The sequence below is a fragment of the Dermochelys coriacea genome, chromosome 16, assembly GCF_009764565.3.
Source record: "Dermochelys coriacea isolate rDerCor1 chromosome 16, rDerCor1.pri.v4, whole genome shotgun sequence".
Lineage (NCBI taxonomy): Eukaryota > Metazoa > Chordata > Testudines > Dermochelyidae > Dermochelys > Dermochelys coriacea.
This window is the reverse complement of record NC_050083.1, coordinates 4,434,232-4,452,578: the sequence shown is the minus strand read 5'-3', so window position 1 is coordinate 4,452,578 and position 18,347 is coordinate 4,434,232. Positions and strand designations below refer to the sequence as shown.

At 51.4% G+C, this 18,347-nt stretch overlaps 1 protein-coding gene across 1 annotated transcript; it reads left to right on the top strand.

The window, feature by feature from the left end:
- Window positions 1–672: 672 nt before the first annotated feature.
- LOC119844414 (CD209 antigen-like protein E) lies at window positions 673–12,423 on the top strand. Its single transcript, XM_043499048.1, has 8 exons — window positions 673–825; window positions 4,825–4,906; window positions 6,269–6,482; window positions 6,802–6,942; window positions 9,074–9,238; window positions 9,957–10,069; window positions 10,779–10,897; window positions 12,395–12,423. The coding sequence occupies exons 5-8, from the start codon at window positions 9,122–9,124 to the stop codon at window positions 12,421–12,423; spliced, it is 378 nt and encodes a 125-aa protein (XP_043354983.1). The 5' UTR covers window positions 673–825; window positions 4,825–4,906; window positions 6,269–6,482; window positions 6,802–6,942; window positions 9,074–9,121.
- The last annotated feature ends 5,924 nt before the right edge of the window (window positions 12,424–18,347 follow it).

The following is an 18,347-nucleotide window of genomic DNA, read 5'->3' as shown; positions in this document are numbered from 1 at the left end:
TGTGCTGTGGACTCAGAGGCTACTCTATATCCAATTTGTGCTGGGGTAACGGAAGGTGTGCAACTGCACTGCGTAGATGGGTGGTGGAGATTGACTTTGACCCAGATGAAGTTAGCTGAGCTTGTAGTATGTTGACCAGAGACTGCTAGTGCCCTGGCCTGTGTGACCAGCCAGTTCACTGCAAAGCTGACTATGCCCCTCCTCTTTTAGGGGCTCTTCTCCCTCAGTGTATCCCCTACGCTGCCTGGGATGAGAACATCCCAGTCCCCCTTCTTCTGGGCTACGCCGATCCTGTCAAACTGTTCATCCACTGGGACCATGCAGTGCACCTGTGGAGGGGCAGGGCCTCCCTAGTCCAGTATTGCTTTATTCATCACACTAATCATCTGTTTTCTCCTGAAATGCCCCAGCTCCCCCACCCCCCTCAGGGTCGCCAGTAGCTCTGTCCCAGGACATGGAATGACCAATGTGTCCTCTGAGTGTCATGTTGGCAGGATGGGGCAGGGACATGGGTCAGAGGGACAGCACAGTGCTAGGGTGTCACTGGTAAACGTTGTCACTGCATTGTTCCTTACAGTGACACCCTAGCGCCATTCTGTCCTGCATCATCTGCACAGCTTCACTGCCCCTCTGACTGTGACAGTAACTAGGCACTCCCGTTCTTTGGCAGCATACGTCTCTCTGAAATGTCCTCCCTTTGCCGATTGGGTGTTCAAGGATGGATCCTGTGTGTTGGAACACAAGGGCAGTCAGCATGAAGCGGAGCCCATTTGCAGAAGGTATCTGGCTGCTGAAGTCCTGGAAATCAAGCCTGCCCCAGACTTGGTGAGGAGATGCTTACCAAACCTTGGATCTGGAGTGGATGGTGGTTGGAGATGTATGTCTGATGTTGTCCCACATCACAGGACAGAGAGGTCCTGTTGTGTGTGGGTTTGCTGCTAGGGATCCTGTCTCCTATCAGAGTTTGTCTGGAGTCCATATGGACACTTCCTGGGTTGCAGAGAATGCTAGGAAGCGTCTGGTGTACGTTACATGGAGTCATGTGCAGTGATGAATGCATGGCCCTGGTTGTCATATACCCCTGAGAGCAGAATTTTCGGGTTCTTTCCCTGGAGGATGTAAGTTTGGAGTGCGTCTGTGAGGCCCCGGGAAGCAATCCTGAGACTGAACGTGCTTTACAAGGGTTTGAGCATATTTCAGGGGCACAGATGATCATCCCTGGATCATCCCTCTCTCTCTTCACCCAGCCAACCCTTCCGTTTGTCCTGCTGACCTAGCCTTGCATGACTCAAGCCGTGTCACAGTCAATGGAGAGTAGCTCTGGTATAGGCCGGTATTGCACTTAACCGTGGTTTGGGCCCAGCATTCTGTGGCCCGCCCTCCCCCTCAACCCAGCTGGGTTCAGACAAGAAACCAAAGGTCAACATAAAAACATTTTACAAATATATTAGAAACAAAAAAGAGACCAAGGACAGCGTAGGCCTATTACTTAATGAGGAGGGAAAGCCAATAACAGATAACACAGCAATGGCTGAAGCGTTAAATGCCTCTCTGCTTCAGTTTTCACCAAAAAGGTTAACAGTGATTGTATGACTAACATGGTGAACATCAGTGTAAATGGGGTAGGATCTCAGAGGCTAAAAAAGGGAAAGAACAGGTTAAGAAGTTAGACAAGTTAGATATCTTCACGTAGGAAATGCGTCTTAGAATACCTAGGAAACTGGCTGAAGACATCTCTGAGCCACAATCAATTATCTTTGAGAACTCGTGGAGGATGGGGAAGAACCTAGAAGACAGAGAAAGGGCAAATACAGTCCCTACCTATAAAAAGGGGAATAAAGACCACCCAGGGAATTATAGACCAGTCAGCTTAAGTGTGGTAACCAGGAAGACAGTGGAGCAAATAATCAAACAATCAACTCGCAGGCACCTAGAAGATAAGGTGATAAGAGTCCACGTAGATTTGTCAAGAACAAATCATCTCAAACCTTCTTTGACATGTTTCAGAGTAGCAGCCGTGTTAGTCTGTATTCGCAAAAAGAAAAGGAGTACCCGTGGCACCTTAGAGACTAACAAATTTATTAGAGCATAAGCTTTCGTGAGCTGCAGCTCACTTCATCGGATGCATTTGGTGGAAAAAAGTTTTTCCACCAAAACTTTTTTCCACCAAATGCATCCGATGAAGTGAGCTGTAGCTCACGAAAGCTTATGCTCTAATAAATTTGTTAGTCTCTAAGGTGCCACGGGTACTCCTTTTCTTCTTTGACATGGTAACAAGCCTTGTGGATAGGGGGGAAGCCCCTCAATTTTAGTAAGGCTTTTGATACCATGTCACATGATCTTCTCATAAACTAGGAAAATACAGCCTAGATGAACCTGTTATATGGTAGATGCACAACTGGTTGGAAAAGCATACTCAGAATAGTAATTAATAGTTTGAGCTGGAAGGGCATAGTGAGTGGGGTCCAGCAGGGATGTAGGGTTACCCACAATTAAAAAGGTGGCAACTGGACTCCTGAGGCCCCACCCTTTCTCCACCTCTTCCCTCCCCCACCCCAGTTGGGCTCCCTCTGTTCCAGGGCTGGGATGGGAGCTGCTTCAGCCTGACAAGGAGCCTGCCTGCAGGTAGGGGCTGGCATGGGTTAATGACCAGGCACCTTCCCATTCCCTGTGGTAACCAGGCTTTTGGTTTGGGTGCCATTTAGGCTTGCCAGATCCCTGAAAACCAGACACCTGGCAACCTTAACTGGCACCTGGACACAGAAGCCAAAAACCAAACTGTCTACCTGGACAGGTTCTGGTTCTAGTCAATATTCATCAGTGATTTGAATAATGACAGGGAGAGTATGCTTATAAAGTTTGTTGATGATACCAAGATGGGAGGGGTTGCAAGTACTTTGAAGGGCAAGACTAGAATTCAAAATCTTTACAAACTGGAGAAATGGTCTGAAATAGGATGAAATTCAATAAGGACAAATGCAAAGTACTACACTTAGGAAGGAACAAGCGGTTGCACAAATGGGAAATGACTGCCTAGGAAGGAGCACTGTGAAAAGTATCTGGGGGTCATAGTGGATCGTCAGTCTGGGATGTATTAGCGACAGTGTTGTAAGCAAGACACGAAGTAATTCTTCCACTCTGCTCAGCACTGATGAGGTCTCTACTGGAGTACTGTGTTGAGTTCTGTGCACCACACTTGGAGAAGGATGTGGACAAATTAAAGTCCAGAGGAGAGCAACAAAAATGATTAAAGAACTAGAAAACCTGATCTGCAAGGAAAGACTGAGGGAAAAAAACTGGTTTCAGAGTAGCAGCCGTGTTAGTCTGTATTCGCAAAAAGAAAAGGAGTACCCGTGGCACCTTAGAGACTAACAAATTTATTAGAGCATAAGCTTTCGTGAGCTACAGCTCACTTCATCGGATTCATCGTAAATGCATCCGATGAAGTGAGCTGTAGCTCACGAAAGCTTATGCTCTAATAAATTTGTTAGTCTCTAAGGTACCACGGGTACTCCTTTTCTTTTTGAAAAAAAATTGGGTTTGTTTAGTGTGGAGAAGAGAAGTCTGAGAGGGGACACAATAAGCCTTTATGTAAAAGTTTGTTATAAAGAGGGTGAAAGAAATTGTTCTCCTTATCCACTGAGGACAAGATAAGAAGCAATGGGCCTAAATTGCAGGAAGGGCAGTTTAGGTTGGTGTGATAGACCCAGGCCAATTGGGTGTAGCAGAAGGCAGATATACTGGCCACTGGATTAACAATTTTCTGTACCCTGACTGACCAGAGCAGGGGCTGCTCCAGGCTAATGAGAACATCTGACTCCAATTAACCTGCAGAGTCAGGTGAGGCCATTAAGATAATGTGACCACCTGATTCTAAAGCCCCTCTGATACTATAAAAGGGCTCACTCCAGTCAGGCAGAAGAGAGTCAAGGAGCGGAAGTGCTGGTTAATGAAGACACCCTCAAGTCATTGATATCCCTTACCTTAGGGTAAGGGAGAAACAGGAGAGCTGTGAGGAAGTGAAATGTAGCAACTCTGGCAGTAAAAGGTTGGCTACCAACAGCTGCTACCATTAGGGTCCCTGGGCCGGAACTCGGAGTCAAGGGTGGGCCTAGGTTCCCCTATAACCCACCACTACAGAAACACCTCCTGGGAGTGGAAGATAGGCCCCTGTCAGGACAGGAGGCTAAACTGTTTTGGTATGAGGCCGTAGGAGCAACAGACTGTGGGAATTCTCTCACCAACCTCCTTGCTGGCTTATGATGAAAAGGGCTCAGTAGACTGTAACCCTGGCTATGTGGAGGGTTGCAGTGAGCCTTTGAAGCTAGCATAAACCACTTGGAAGCACAGGACCCACGGGGACAAGGTCGGAGTACTTTCAGGGCAGGGACCTTCTGACTGTGGGGTCCTAACCGCCCCCTGCCCCAGAGCTGGCCAGCATGGGGGAACTGCTCAAGGGAACGGGCCATGCAACCTTTGCTCACCCCCAGGGGCCAAGCCTCCCAGAGTGTGCAGAGCACAAGGTGGGGTTTATAACACTTGTCAGAGTTGCCCCCGTGGTGGGGGGTGGCCAGCAACAGGACAGAGGGAAGGCCTCCTGGTTGAGGGAGCTCTGGCGCATCCTTCAGAGAGCATGGAAGGAGTGGCTCTGGGCTCTTCCTATTCTAGGGCAGTCAGTCTGCTCTGCAGCTCCCGGATGCCCTTGCCTCTGCCTTTCTCAGCTCATGGCCCTGTACTGTGCTGGCACCAGCGGCCGGCCCTCTCCGGCTGTAGCCCTGGGGAAGGTTTCTTCAGCCCAGCATATTCCTGATCTGCTTCTTTCAGCTCTGCAGGACCCCTTCCGAAGGCCAAGGTCCTGAGAAGCACTGTCCCTCGGGCTCTCTGTGGTCTTGCCAGCGAGCAGAAGGTCAGAACATTGGCCTCCCCCACAGGAACTTTCTCTGCTTGTGTGAGGGGGGGCTGGGAGTCAGGGAGCCCAGGGGGAGCGTGGGCCATTTCCCTGTGCTCCAGTGGCAGGCTCCTAGCAGGGATTGCCAAGCAGAGCCCTCCACGTGCCGCGCAGCGCAGAAGCAGCTCAGACTTGCTGGCCAGTCGCTGCATGAGGAGAAGTAGGGCTCAGTCTTGGCAGCTGCCAGACACCTGAGCCAATTCTCCTCAAGGGCCTCTCTGGAAGGGGCGATTTGTTATTCTCATGCTATGCTGTGTGAGGGAGATGTCCCTTGCTTTCCTTTCCTGGCAGCTCGGTCTGTTTGGTGTTCGATCCGGGGCAGGGGGATGCTGCAGTACTGATAGCTGCTTCTGTTGTGGGTCAGGGATTTGGGGCCTGCTGTGCCTGAGCAGCGCTGCCCCCCCCGCCCCCACAACCTAATCAGCCATTGAGTCATGGAGCACGGATGTTGTGTTTCTGGAGGCTCCCTGCTTGTCCGAGCCACAGAGCCTGGTTCTGCTGGCACACGTGCTGGTGGAGATCAGGAGTCTGCCCGTGGCAGCCATGGGAGTTCTGGGGTGGCATTCAGAGGAGAGTCAGGCCCATGGATTTGAAATCTAACCATTTGCCCCTCTAGGCTGAGCTCCAGTATGGCCCTGTGCTGAGAATCTCACTGCCTTGGCCCTGGAGTGCTGAGGCAGCTCCTTCCAGAGCTCCTGGCCGCTGCAATGAGATTTGGAGCTGGCTGCTGAGCTCAGGGCTGTGCAGAGCAGGGTCCCAGCCCCCTCTGTTCCTAACTCCTACCTGCCCAGGGACCAAGGTGCCAGGGCTGGGCTGCCATCGGGGCTGAGAAAAGCAGCCCCCTCTAGTTCACCTGAACCCCCCCAGTTTCTCTGTGCCATTGCTGTGGTATCTGTGCAGGGTGCTTGAGACTCTGAGCTGGAATGGTGCCTGCAGAGGCTGCTTGTCTGCCTGGCCTCCAGAGCTCCTCAGCCAGCTCTAGTCAATGCAAGGGAACCCCCGGCAGCCCCAGGAACTCGCCTTCCCATGCAGCCGCAGCCCTCACCATTACCCTGGAGCAAGACCAGGCCTGGCACGTACAGGGAGTGCTGTGAGCAGAACTGTGAGGGGCAGGACCTGACCTTGGCCCCTCTCCATTCCCCCCTGCCCCGCAGCCCCCTGGGAAGAGACTGTTGTTGCCTGTGATGAAGGCTGGGAAGGGCGAGGGGCAGGGAGTCTGTCCCTGCCTGTGGTGCAGGTCGGGGGGAGGCTGCTGCTATGGGGGGCAGGTGTGCACAGGGAGGGTGTCACTCATAGGATTGCGGGGAATCCTTTTTGCAGAGGTGGAGCTGCCAGCTCTTCGGGAGAAGCTGCTCATTTCCTTCCAGGATTTTGTGTGGCAGAGACGTGCTTCACTGCAGGCAGCCAAGGACTCCTGCTTCCTGCAGAGAGAACTGCACCGGGGTGATGCATCTGCATGGCGCCCACTACACCATGAACGGAACGGTGCTCATCAACAGTCCTGGCTCTGGTGCCACCCTCTATGTCAAGTCAGGTAGGCAGGCCTCACTTTGCTGGGTGGGTCCCAGGGTGCAGCAGTCTGGGCTGTCTTGTGGCTGGGCTTTTCTCCTGTGTGGGGCTAAGCCCCGTTCACTGGGGCTCCTGTGGTCTGGAAAGCCCTGCTAGGTGCTGCCCAGCCCTGTGGGGAAGGGGCAGACTGGGTCCCTATTGTAGCTCCGGAGCTCGGACCAGGCTAGTTTGAAACACACAGGGCCTGCTCCCACTCCATCAGGCATTGAGCGAGAGCAGGATTGGGCCCTATCGCTAATAGACCCCGCGATATTGCTGTGCGGCTGATGTGCTTGTCTTTGCAGCCTGCTCCCCTGGCTATTCCGGCATGAGGTGTGCAAGGCTCTGCCTACTCTGTCCCGGCACTCGCCACCTGTAACCCCCTGAGTGGCCGCTGCAAAGGGCTCCTGAGCTGTGGCTACAGGTTGGCCCTTCCTGTCTCCATGGTAAGGGTGCAGCCCCCCTCATTGTGGGGGTGTGTGCATGCAGTGCTCTGATGGGAGGCACGCACCATTCTGCTATCTGGGGAGGGACTGGGTGGAGCCCAATTATCATGGAGGGGGAGGAGATGAATGGAGCCAGGCTGAGCTGAAGGGCAGAGCAACCAGCCCCGAGCTCCCACCTGCCACTTTGTGTAGCCTAAAAGCATACCACGGAGAGGAGAACCCCTACCCGTCTGGCTCTGTCAGGGCACAGGGTGGGTCTGGGGGGTTCTTACCCTCAGGATACCCTGGAGTAGATGTCAGCCAGGCTGCAGCCGTGGCCAGTGATGCAGGGGCAGCTCTGTACACTGCAGCCTGTGTGCTGTGCTCCTTCCCATATTGCCCAGAAGTGGCATGGCCTCTGGAAACTCTTCTTCTCCTACGCACATTCGGCTGGCAGACAGCATCTGGGAAAGGCAGGCCAAGCCCCTGGTCCTCGCCCTCCCTGGATTGCATGGTGGCACTGGTGAGGGCATGCCCCAGTGCAGGATGCACTGTCAGTACTGAGGCATGGGAAGGCACCACCACACCCTGCAATGCCTTTCCATCCCTCAATGGGTGCATTGGGATTCCCCGAGGGAAGGAAACATTGCATGGGAAAGGATATGTAACATGCTGCTGGGGTACCCCAAGCTGGAAGCCATCATGTTATCTTCCCCCCCTTCCCACCCCCTCCGCCAGCCACAGCAAGAGGGAGCTTTGCTGGCATTAGATTGCCACACCAGCCTGTCTGCCTCCACAGCAAACTCCTCTAGGCCCTCCTGGCCCTGACCTCACCTAGCAGGTAGCAGCCAGGGAACTCCTGTCCCCAAGCTCCTCAGAGCTGTTTCTCTGCAGGGCAAAGTCCCTGCCATGGTGCAGTCACAGAAGATAGGAACTTCGCTGCTCTGTTAAAGAGTCGCTACGCCACAGCTTATTAATGTACCTGGGTAAATACACCTTCCCCTCAAGCCTAGCACTGACCTGGTTCATAGTAAAAGTGAAACAAGTTTATTAACCAAGGAGCTGGGTCAGGCGATACCAAGGAAAAGGGATAAAGGCAGAGACAGTTACAAGCACATAAGTGACAATGTGCATCTAAATGTCTAAACCGTAACCCCAGCAAGATCCAGTCAGTGTTCAGGATGGTTTCTATCACCCCAATCTCCTTTCCAGCTTTCCACAGGCCAGCCTGGCCAGGGCTGAACACAGCGATTGGAACGGTTGGCTTCTTTGTCTCCTGAAGTGAAGGATTAAAAATGGTGTTTCCCTCTGTTCCTTATACCCTCAGGGGATGTCTTTATCTTACAAGTCAGGAAGGGCCCCAGAGTCAGTCTCCTGTGTCTCTCTGGGGTGCAGGAGCCATGTTAGTTCTGGTTCTCAAGTTCAGTTGCAGGATAATCCCCACTGATTTTAGCTCCATGGCTTTGTGTGCTGCTAATATGTACATTGAGTGAAACCCACATTCCTTTGTCTAGGACAGACTCCTGTTTGTCTCCTTTACCTGGGCTCAGCTGTTGAGTCTTAAATGCGTTCTAATAGCGTCATACAGAGGAAATTCATAATGTCGCATGTAAGGTTAACTCATGCCTGTTACGCTGGTTATTGATAGCATTGTGTCATTAGCTTTCCTATGACCCCTCACAAGGCACATTTTGTGCAAAAATCCTTGTAGAGTGTTGCAGGTATGAGTCCAGGTGTGCCTGGGAGGACAGACTGCCTTTGTCCTGGCTCCTGCCCTGCCTGGGTAATGGGTACTCCCCCATCCCTGAGACTGGCCACTCTAGGGAATGTCCATGGGGGAGCAGGGGCTGGGAGTTGGAGTTGGGACAGAGATTCTGACTCTGCCCCATCCTTGGGCCGGTTCCTGCACCCTCCTGTACTTCAGCCTCCCCTCTGGAGGTGGAGACAGTGACAGGTGCTGCTGTGCATGAGGGATGGCAGGAAAGCCTCTACCCGCTTTGGGCCTGCACAGCACTTTGAGATCCCTGGATGGAGCAGAGATCCATCAGTGTGACTGTGATATATGGGGAGGCCCTGCCAAGTCAGTGGGCGAGAACTGCAGGCCCTGGCCCAACGGGCATGTCCCTGGTGATCGAGGGCTGTCTCTCACCAGGTCTCATGAGTGGGAGGTGACCCGGAGGAGCTGGCTGGTGGTACTGAGATGGACACTTACTATGTGGAGCAGAGTGATGCCAAGACGTGGCAGCAAGCGGAGGCAGCCTGCAGTGCCTCTGGAGAAGGCAGGGGGCTGCTGGCTCTCAACAGCCTGGAGGAGAAGGTACAGGGGGCCATGCATGGTCTGAGGCAGGACGCCTTGGCCCCTCCCTAAGCAGAACAGGAGCCTTCCTAACTCCAGCCCCTGGCTGCTCTCTCTGCCTGTCTATGTGAAGGAAGGTGACTCTTGGGCTCAGGTCTCCTTTTCCCCAGGTTCTTCTCACTGACAGTCACTGCAGTGAAACACCCTGGAGTCGCCTTGCATTTCCCCCACTGTACCTGGTCCCGCCAGTGCAGCTGTGCCTGTTGGTGGGGTAGCAGCACAGGGGAAGGGTGAGAGGGCCAGCTGAGCTCCTTGGGTAGAAGGAAAAAAAAAATTGTTGCAGGACAGGGCTCTCCAGAGTCCTGGCCACACACCTGCTCCCTGCTGGTAGTCCAGGGATAGTCCCCTCTCTAGAGGGACACATGAAGCCACTTCCCTGTGCTGCCCCCTTTCCAGTCACTGAGTGGCGGGGCAGGAAGTCTGGATACACTCTGTGCTCTGCATCCTCCCCCAGGATGTGCTCAGGGTAGTAGAATGCCAGGGAAGGAGTGCAATGGGGCAGGGTGAGCTCCTCCTGGCTGATTGTACCACCTGCCTCTTGCCCCAGGACTTGCCCTACATGTCTCCTTCCTTCTGGGCTGCCCTTGGCTACTTACTACCCCACAGGCCCGCTCTCTGACTCAGCAGAGCTTAGGGAGGAGATGTGCCCTGCACTGACTGAGGTCCTGACTCCATGCAGGCCTGGGTGACAGCCATGGTGCAGAGGGACAGCTGGACTGGGCTGAATGACCTAGATGGCGATGGCAACTGGACGTGGGCAGTGGCTCAGTACACAGATGGCGCTGCCCCCTGGTGAGTGTGTAGCTGACCGTGCCAGATGGGCCTGCTAGGGGAGTGCTGGTGTGTTCCCTTGGAGTGGGGATACTTGCACACAGACAGGCGTGTTTGCCCTCCAGCTGCTCAGCGCAGCCTGCTGTCCTTGGGGCAGTAATACCTGGCACTGCTACTGCATAGGGGGCAGTGCTCACTCCCTAGTTGGGCCTGGTCTTGCAGCAATGAGACCTGAGCGACTCTCCAGCCAGTCCTACTCACCTGCCCACCCTTGCAGAGCGGCTGGCACGGCCTGCATACAGGGGCACTGTGAGGGACTGTAGGTGAGTCCAGCACTCCTCCAGGGGATCAGCCCCATGGAGTGGCATCCCCCTTTGCTCCCTCACGCATGGGGCCTGGGGCGTTTCTCCCCCTCCCTGCCTGTGAGGATGGGTGCCTGGGGTGTTTCTCTCACCCCACCCCATCTGTGGGGCCGGGGCCTTCTCCATTGTTTAGGGACTGAGGTACCTCCTGAACCCCCCTCCATGCTGCATGCCCCCATCAGTAGGCCCAAAGCATGGGGCATCCTGCCCAGGTGGAGGTGTCCACCATACCCATCTCTTTCCAGTGGGCTAAGTCTGAGGTTCCCCTTGGACTGATGTGTGAGCTGCAGGGGCTCCCTACAGTGCATTGTCCTGTGTAGCAAGGCTCTGGCTGCTGCTGGAGAGACTGTTCTGTGTTTCCGCCTCAGGCTGGCTGGTGTGCCACTCCTTCTAGGAGGCTGCCTGAGTATCGGAGCCCTGGGGGATACTGGTCTCACCGTATCCAACTGTTCAGGACTCAAGCCGTGGGTCTGCAAAGGAGTGGAGGGTAAGTACCTGCCAAGCTGCCCCAATGGAGAATTCAGTGCTGAGACCCTCGGGATGGCCTGGGACACCACACACTGACCAGAGAGCCTGGCAGCCTTGAGCCAGACTCAGTAACGCTCACCATTCAGCAGCGGCCGAAGCTGCTGTGAAAATACTGCATGTCTAGTCTGGCAGCTGGTCTCCTGGGCCAGCCCCAAGGGCAGCGGGGGTGGGGGTGGGGAGCTCCTTGTCTCCTGTCAGGGCGTGGGTTGAAGGCTTCTGCACGGTAACAGTTCATTGTGCTCGGAGCATGGCCTGTGGGCCTGGTGCACAGCCGGCCGGGGGTACAAATGTCCTGACTTCCATACTGCAGCCTTAGCTGCCCTGATGTGATGACATGAATGCTGGCAGTTCTTTTAGGCTAATCACACTCTGGGCAGCTGGGTCTGGCCCGAGGCCTGTGCTAGCTACGTGACCTTCACCTGAGGAAGATGCTGCACACTGCTGCTGGGCCAGGGAGTCCCTATTTGTGAGCCCTACCGGTGCTGCTGGGTCTGAAGAATGCTGGCAGGGGTGGCATTCCCTGTTCCTTCTGGCTCCTTGGCACTTTTGCTCACTGGAGTTGCCAGTTTTGCTTTCCAGTGCTCTGCCAGAGGCAAGGTTGGGGACAGGGACTTGCTGACATACAAAGGAGGGAAACCAGCTGGCCACCTGAGGGCTCAGATAAAGCCTGGGGCAAGGAAAGTTCAATTCCAATTGTGGGAAGATCTCAGCTCAGTGTGGTGCCACCAGGGGTGGAACTCGCTTCCCAAGAGGCATGACAGGAGTCTGTGGCACAGGGTCTCCTCAAGCCACGCTTGGTGAGCATCTCCAGTGTCTGCTTATGAATCAGAGGCCCCCACTGCTCTGGGTACATGGACATAGGTCCCTGGAGCAGGACAAGTGAGAGCAGACGCAGCTCAGACAGTGGCAAGAAGCAAAGCAGGTCAGGGTTGAATATTGAGAAAGTAGGCTAGGATCTAGTCCAGCTCGGCATGCCATGGCAATTGCAGCCTGGTACAGCCCAGCACCCTGTGGCAGACACAGTCCAGCCCGGCATGTTGTGTGGGGAATGGTACACTATAGCCCAGACTCCATCTGGATAAATAGAAAATTTAAAGTGAGAATGTGAGCTCGGACTGAAAAGACCAAAAAGGTGAGAGTGGGTAAGGACTGCATGGCTATTAGCCTGGGGGGCTCTGTGTGTGTGTGTGTGTGTGTGTGTGTGTGTGTGTGTGTGCCCGCCTGCTTGCCCTGAGAGGTGGGCTGGGCCTAGAGATGGGTCATGTTTTTGGGTTTGGACTGAGTGGGGGGGGGGGGGGTTTCTGTGGTTCTTCCTGATCAGTTCCTGGCCACCCCACCCCCGCTGCTGAGTGCTGTGCTTGCTTGGACGCTCGCTACTATTCCACAAGCGACTCTCTCCGCCATGGAGATAATCCTGAGCCCTTGTTTCTGAGACAAGGTTTTCTTTCCATGGCAGTTCCCTGGAGCCGCTGCCCCACGTTATAATTCTTTGTGTCTGATTTATGTCCATTTATTCTTTTGCGTAGAGATTGTCCAGTGTACATGGCAGAGGAGCATTGTTGGCACATATCACATGGGTAGATGTGCAGGTGAACAAGCCTCTTATGGTGTGGCTGATGTGATTAGGTCCTATGATGATGTCCCTTGAATAGATATGTGGACAGAATTGGTAACGGGCTTTGTTGCAAATCAGACATCAAGAACTATAACATTCAAAAACCAGTTGAACACTTCAACCTCTCTGTCACTCAATTTCAGACCTAAAAGTTGCAATTCTCCAACAACAACAACAACAAAAACTTCAAAACCAGACTCCAACAAGAGACTGCTGAATTAGAATTAATTTGCAAACTGGACACCATTAAATTTAGGCTTGAATAAAGACTGGGAGTGGATGGGTCATTACACAAAGTAAAACTATTTCCCCATGTTTATTTTCGTGCCCCCTCCCTTACTGTTCCTCAGACGTTCTTGTCAACTGCTGGAAATGGCCCACCTTGATTATCACTACAAAAGGTTTTTTTTTTCCCCTCTCCTGCTGGTAATAGCTCACCTTATCTGATCACGTATGGTGTCATAAATATAAAGGGAAGGGTAAACACCTTTAAAATCCCTCTTGGCCAGAGGAAAAATCCTTTCACCTGTAAAGGGTTAAGAAGCTAGGATAACCTCGCTGGCACCTGACCAAAATGACCAATGAGATGACAAGATACTTTCAAAGCTAGAAGGGGGGAGAAACGAAGGGTCTCTCTGTCTGTGTGATGCTTTTGCTGGGGACAGAACAGGAATGGAATCTTAGAACTTAGTAAGTAATCTAGCTAGATATGCGTTAGATTATGATTTCTTTACATGGCTGAGAAATTAGACTGTGTTGAATAGAATGAATATTCTTGTCTTTGTGTCTGTCTTGTAACTTAAGATTTTGCCTAGAGGGATTCTCTATGTTTTGAATCTAATTACCCTGTAAGGTATTTACCATCCTGATTTTACAGAGGTGATTCTTTTTACCTTTTCTTATATTAAAATTCTTCTTGTAAGAAATTGAATGCTTTTTTCATTGTTCTTAAGATCCAAGGGTTTGGGTCTGTGGTCACCTATGCAAATTGGTGAGGATTTTTATCAAGCCTTCCCCAGGCAGGGGGGTGCAAGGTTTTGGTGAGGATTTTGGGGGGGGGAAAAGACTTTTCCAAACCACTCTTTCTCAAAAAATAAACCCGGATGTTTGGTTGTGGCAGTGGAAGTCCAAGGGCAAAGGGTAAAATAGTTTGTACCTTGGGGAAGTTTTAACCTAAGCTGGTAAAAGTAAGCTTAGGAGGTTTTCATGCAGATCCCCACATTTATACCCTAGAGTTTAGAGTGGTGAAGGAACCTTGACATATAGTAACACCCATTGTTTCATGTTCTGTGTTTATAAAGTCTCCCCACTGTACTTTCTACTGCATGCATCTGATGATGAAATGAGCTGTAGCTCACAAAAGCTTATGCTCAAAATAAATTTTAGTCTTTAAAGTGCCACAAGTACTCCTTTTCTTTCTGCAGAAATAGAGTTGCACTCCTGGAGAGCTCAGAAATTTCACTTGAGCCAGCCCCCTGTGAGCTCTGACAGAGCCCAGCCCCCAGAGGCAGGTCAAGGGACAGAGAAGCTTTATACAACAAATGAGAGAAAGACGTCACAAAAGAAGGACCTCCCTGAATCAAGAAGATTCAAAGCAGCCCCACATTATGCCTCTGGCCACTGACCAGACACAGGACCTTGGTGAGCAATGGCTGGGGCCAGGGATGACACTACACTTCCACTGGAGAGACCGTCGCACACTGGGAAGCCAGCAAGCATCTCTCTGCAGTTCTGTCAGGCTGGGAGGGACTAAAGCCAGGGCTGTTCGCTGGCCCCAGAGGGAAATGAGCTGGGAGGTCCCCGTCTGTCCTGTTCTCTGTCCAGCCCTACAATGGACGCTGCTTTGCCTACTTATTGGCAGTCATAATGGCAGGGCCAAGGACCAACTAGGCTACAAAGAACAGGTTCCTCTGTCAGCCTCCTCCCATGGCAGAGGAGGCGGATAAGGCAGCTTCCACCATCAGAGCCCAGGCTGCTCCTGCTCTGGGGTTAAATAAAGGACTCAGTCCCCAGGGATGTCAATGCAGCAGAAGTGCTATCCTGCTTTTGGGAAAGCCAGTGTGGGGCTCAGGCTCTGGGCTGGCACTGGCTAGTCCCTTACCCTCCCTGCACTTGCAGATGAATGGCTTTGTCTCCTCACAGCTGGCATCTGTTAGAAGTCCACTTGCTGTATCCAGCCACACACAATCCTTCAGGCTGCCATCCGCTAGGTCGTCTCGTAAGTGCCTTCCCCAAAACATAAATGAACAGCAGGGCTGTTACTGTGTAGCAAGCAGTGGCCAGCTCCAGCACTCGGCTTAGCCCTGCTTTGCTTGTCATGCCCAGCACTGCTCACCACCCCTTCCTTTCAGCAGCCTCATGCACCTCCAGGCAGGCTAGGGGATTCTGTTGGGGTAGGAAGGTGGGAACTCCCAGGAGGTCCTGGCACAGACCTGCCCTTACAGAGAGAAGTTGGGTTATGCTGTGTCTGATGCTCCCTCCAGTGCAGCTGAAAGCGGTGGCAAAAACACCTTTCTGCAACTGGAAGAAGCAGCTGAGGAACCAGGCAGCACCCTGTTCTCCCCACTAGAGAGACATGCAGCCTGCTGTGTTGGAGCAGCTTGCTTGAGTACAGGTTTCAGAGTGATAGCCGTGTTAGTCTGTATCAGCAACAAGAACGAGGAGTACTTGTGGCACCTTATGCCCAAATAAATGTGTTGGTCTCTAAACTTTCATGGGCTAAAATCCACTTCATTGGATGCATGCAGTGGGAAATACAGTAGGAAGATTATACACACACACACACAGAGAGAGCATGAAAAAATGGGTATTGCCATAACCACTGTAACGAGACCAATTAAGGTGCGCTATTACCAGCGGGAGAGGGAGGAAAAAAAATCTTTTGTAGTGATGATCAAGGTGGGCCATTTCGAGCAGTTGACAGGAACATGTGAGGAACGGGGGGGGGGGGGGGGGGAGAGCGCGAAAATAAACATGGGGAAATAGTTTTACTTTGTGTAATGACCCATCCACTCCCAGTCTTTATTCAAGCCTAAATTAATGATGTCCAGTTTGCAAATTAATTCCAATTCAGCAGTCTCTTGTTGAAGTCTGGTTTTGAAGTTTTTTTTGTTGGAGAATTGCGACTTTTAGGTCTGAAATTGAGTGACAGGGAGGTTGAAGTGTTCTCCAACTGGTTTTTGAACGTTATAGTTCTTGATGTCTGATTTGCAACAAAGCCCATTACCAGCTCTGTCCACATATCTATTCAAGGGACATCGTCGTAGGACCTAATTACATCAGCCACACCATAAGAGGCTTGTTCACCTGCACATCTACCCATGTGATATGTGCCAACAATGCTCCTCTGCCATGTACACTGGCCAAACTGGACAATCTCTATGAATATAATCTCAAAAGAATAAATGGACATAAATCAGACACAAAGAATTATAACATTGTATATATAACTGCCTACTGTATTTTCCACTGCATGCATCTGATGAAGTAGGTTTTAGCCCACAAAAGCTTATACCCAAATAAATTTGTTAGTCTCTAAGGTGCCACAAGTACTCCTCGGTTTTTTTTGCTTGATTAGTGACTTTTTAATCTGGGGGTCATTTAGTGGCCAAATTGTGAACAGTCACTTTAAAGGAGGTAGGGCCTTCGGATGAAGCGTTCTGTTCAGCATCACAGATTCCAATGCCAGAAACTACCACACAGACTATGCTGACAGCTTGTGCCACACACTCTCAAAGAAATTGTGGAACCACCTGATCAACATCCTCTACAGCAAACAGGGAAAGATTAAGAATGAGCTCTCAAAACTGGATACTCTCATAAAACTTCCACACAAACTTCCTCGTGGCTGGACTTTACAAAAACTAGACAAGCCATTTACAACACACACTTTGCTTCTCTACAAAAGAAAAAGGACACTAAACTATCTAAATTCCTACATGCCACAAGGGCCCACAACAGTGGTTCCCTTAACCCATCCAGCAATATTGTTAATCTATCCAACTATACTCTTAGCCCAGCAGAAGAATCTGTCCTATCTCGGGGCCTCTCCTTTTGTCCCTCCACCCCCACGAGTTCCGTGGTGACCTAGAATCTTATTTTCAACGTCTCCGACTCAAGGAATATTTCCAACATACCTCTGAACAACATACTAACTCACAGAGACCTTCCTACTCACACTACAAAAAGAAGAATTCTGGGTGGACTCCTCCTGAAGGTCGAAACAACAGACTGGACTTCTACATAGAGTGTTTCTGCCGTCATGCACAGACTGAAATTGTGGAAAAGCAGCATCACTTGCCCCATAACCTCAGCTGTGCAGAACACAATGCCATCCACAGCCTCAGAAACAACTCTGACATCATAATCAAAAAGGCTGACAAAGGAGGTGCTATCGTCATCATGAATAGGTCGGAAGATGAACAAGAGGTTACTAGGCAGCTCTCCAACTTTCTACAAGCCATTACCCTCTGATCCCACTGAGGGTTACCAAAAGAAACCACACCATTTGCTCAAGAAACTCCCTGAAAAAGTACAAGAACAAATCCGCATAGACACGCCCCTGGAACCCCAACCTGGGGTATTCTATCTGCTACCCAAGATCCATAAACCTGGAAATTCTGGACGCCCCATCACTCAGGCATTGGCACCCTGACAGCAGGATTGTCTGGCTATGTAGATGACCTCCTCGGGCCCTATGCTACCAGCACCCCCAGCTATCTTCGAGACACCACTGACTTCCTGAGGAAACTGCATCCGATGAAGTGAGCTGTAGCTCACGAAAGCTTATGCTCTAATAAATTTGTTAGTCTCTAAGGTGCCACAAGTACTCCTTTTCTTTTTACAATCCATCAGTGATCTTCCTAAAAACACCATCCTGGCCACTATGGATGTAGAAGCCTCTACACCAACATTCCACACAAAGATGGACTACAAGCCGTCAGAAACAGTATCCCCGATAATGTCACGGCTAACCTGGTGGCTGAACTTTGTGACTTTGTCCTCACCCATAACTATTTCACATTTGGGGACAATGTATACCTTCAAATCAGCGGCACTGTGATGGGTATCCGTATGGCCCCACAGTATGCCAACATTTTTATGGCTGACTTAGAACAACGCTTCCTCAGCTCTTGTCCCCTAATGCCCCTACTCTACTTGAGCTACATTGATGATATCTTCATCATTTGGACTCTTGGAAAAGAAGCCCTTGAAGAATTCCACCATGATTTCAACAATTTCCATCCCACTGTCAAACTCAGTCTGGACCAGTCCACACAAGAGATCCGCTTCCTGGACACTACGGTGCTAATAAGCGATGGTCACATAAACCCCACCGTATATCAGAAACCTACTGACCGCTATTCCTACCTACATGCCTCCAGCTTTCACCCAGATCACACCATACGATCCATTGTATACAGCCAAGCTCTACGATACAACTGCATTTATTTCAACCCCTCAAACAGAGACAAACACCTACAAGAGCTCTATCGAGCATTCTTACAACTACAATACCCACCTGCTGAAGTGAAGAAACAGATTGACAGAGCCAGAAGAGTACCCAGAAGTCACCTACTACAGGACAGGCCCAACAAAGAAAATAGAACGCCACTAGCCATCATCTTCAGCCCCCAACTAAAACTCTCCAATGCATCATCAAGGATCTACAACCTATCCTGAAGGACGACCCATCACTCTCGCAGATCTTGGGAGACAGGCCATTCCTTGCTTACAGACATCCCCCCAACCTGAAGCAAATACTCACCAGCAACCACACACCACACAACAGAAC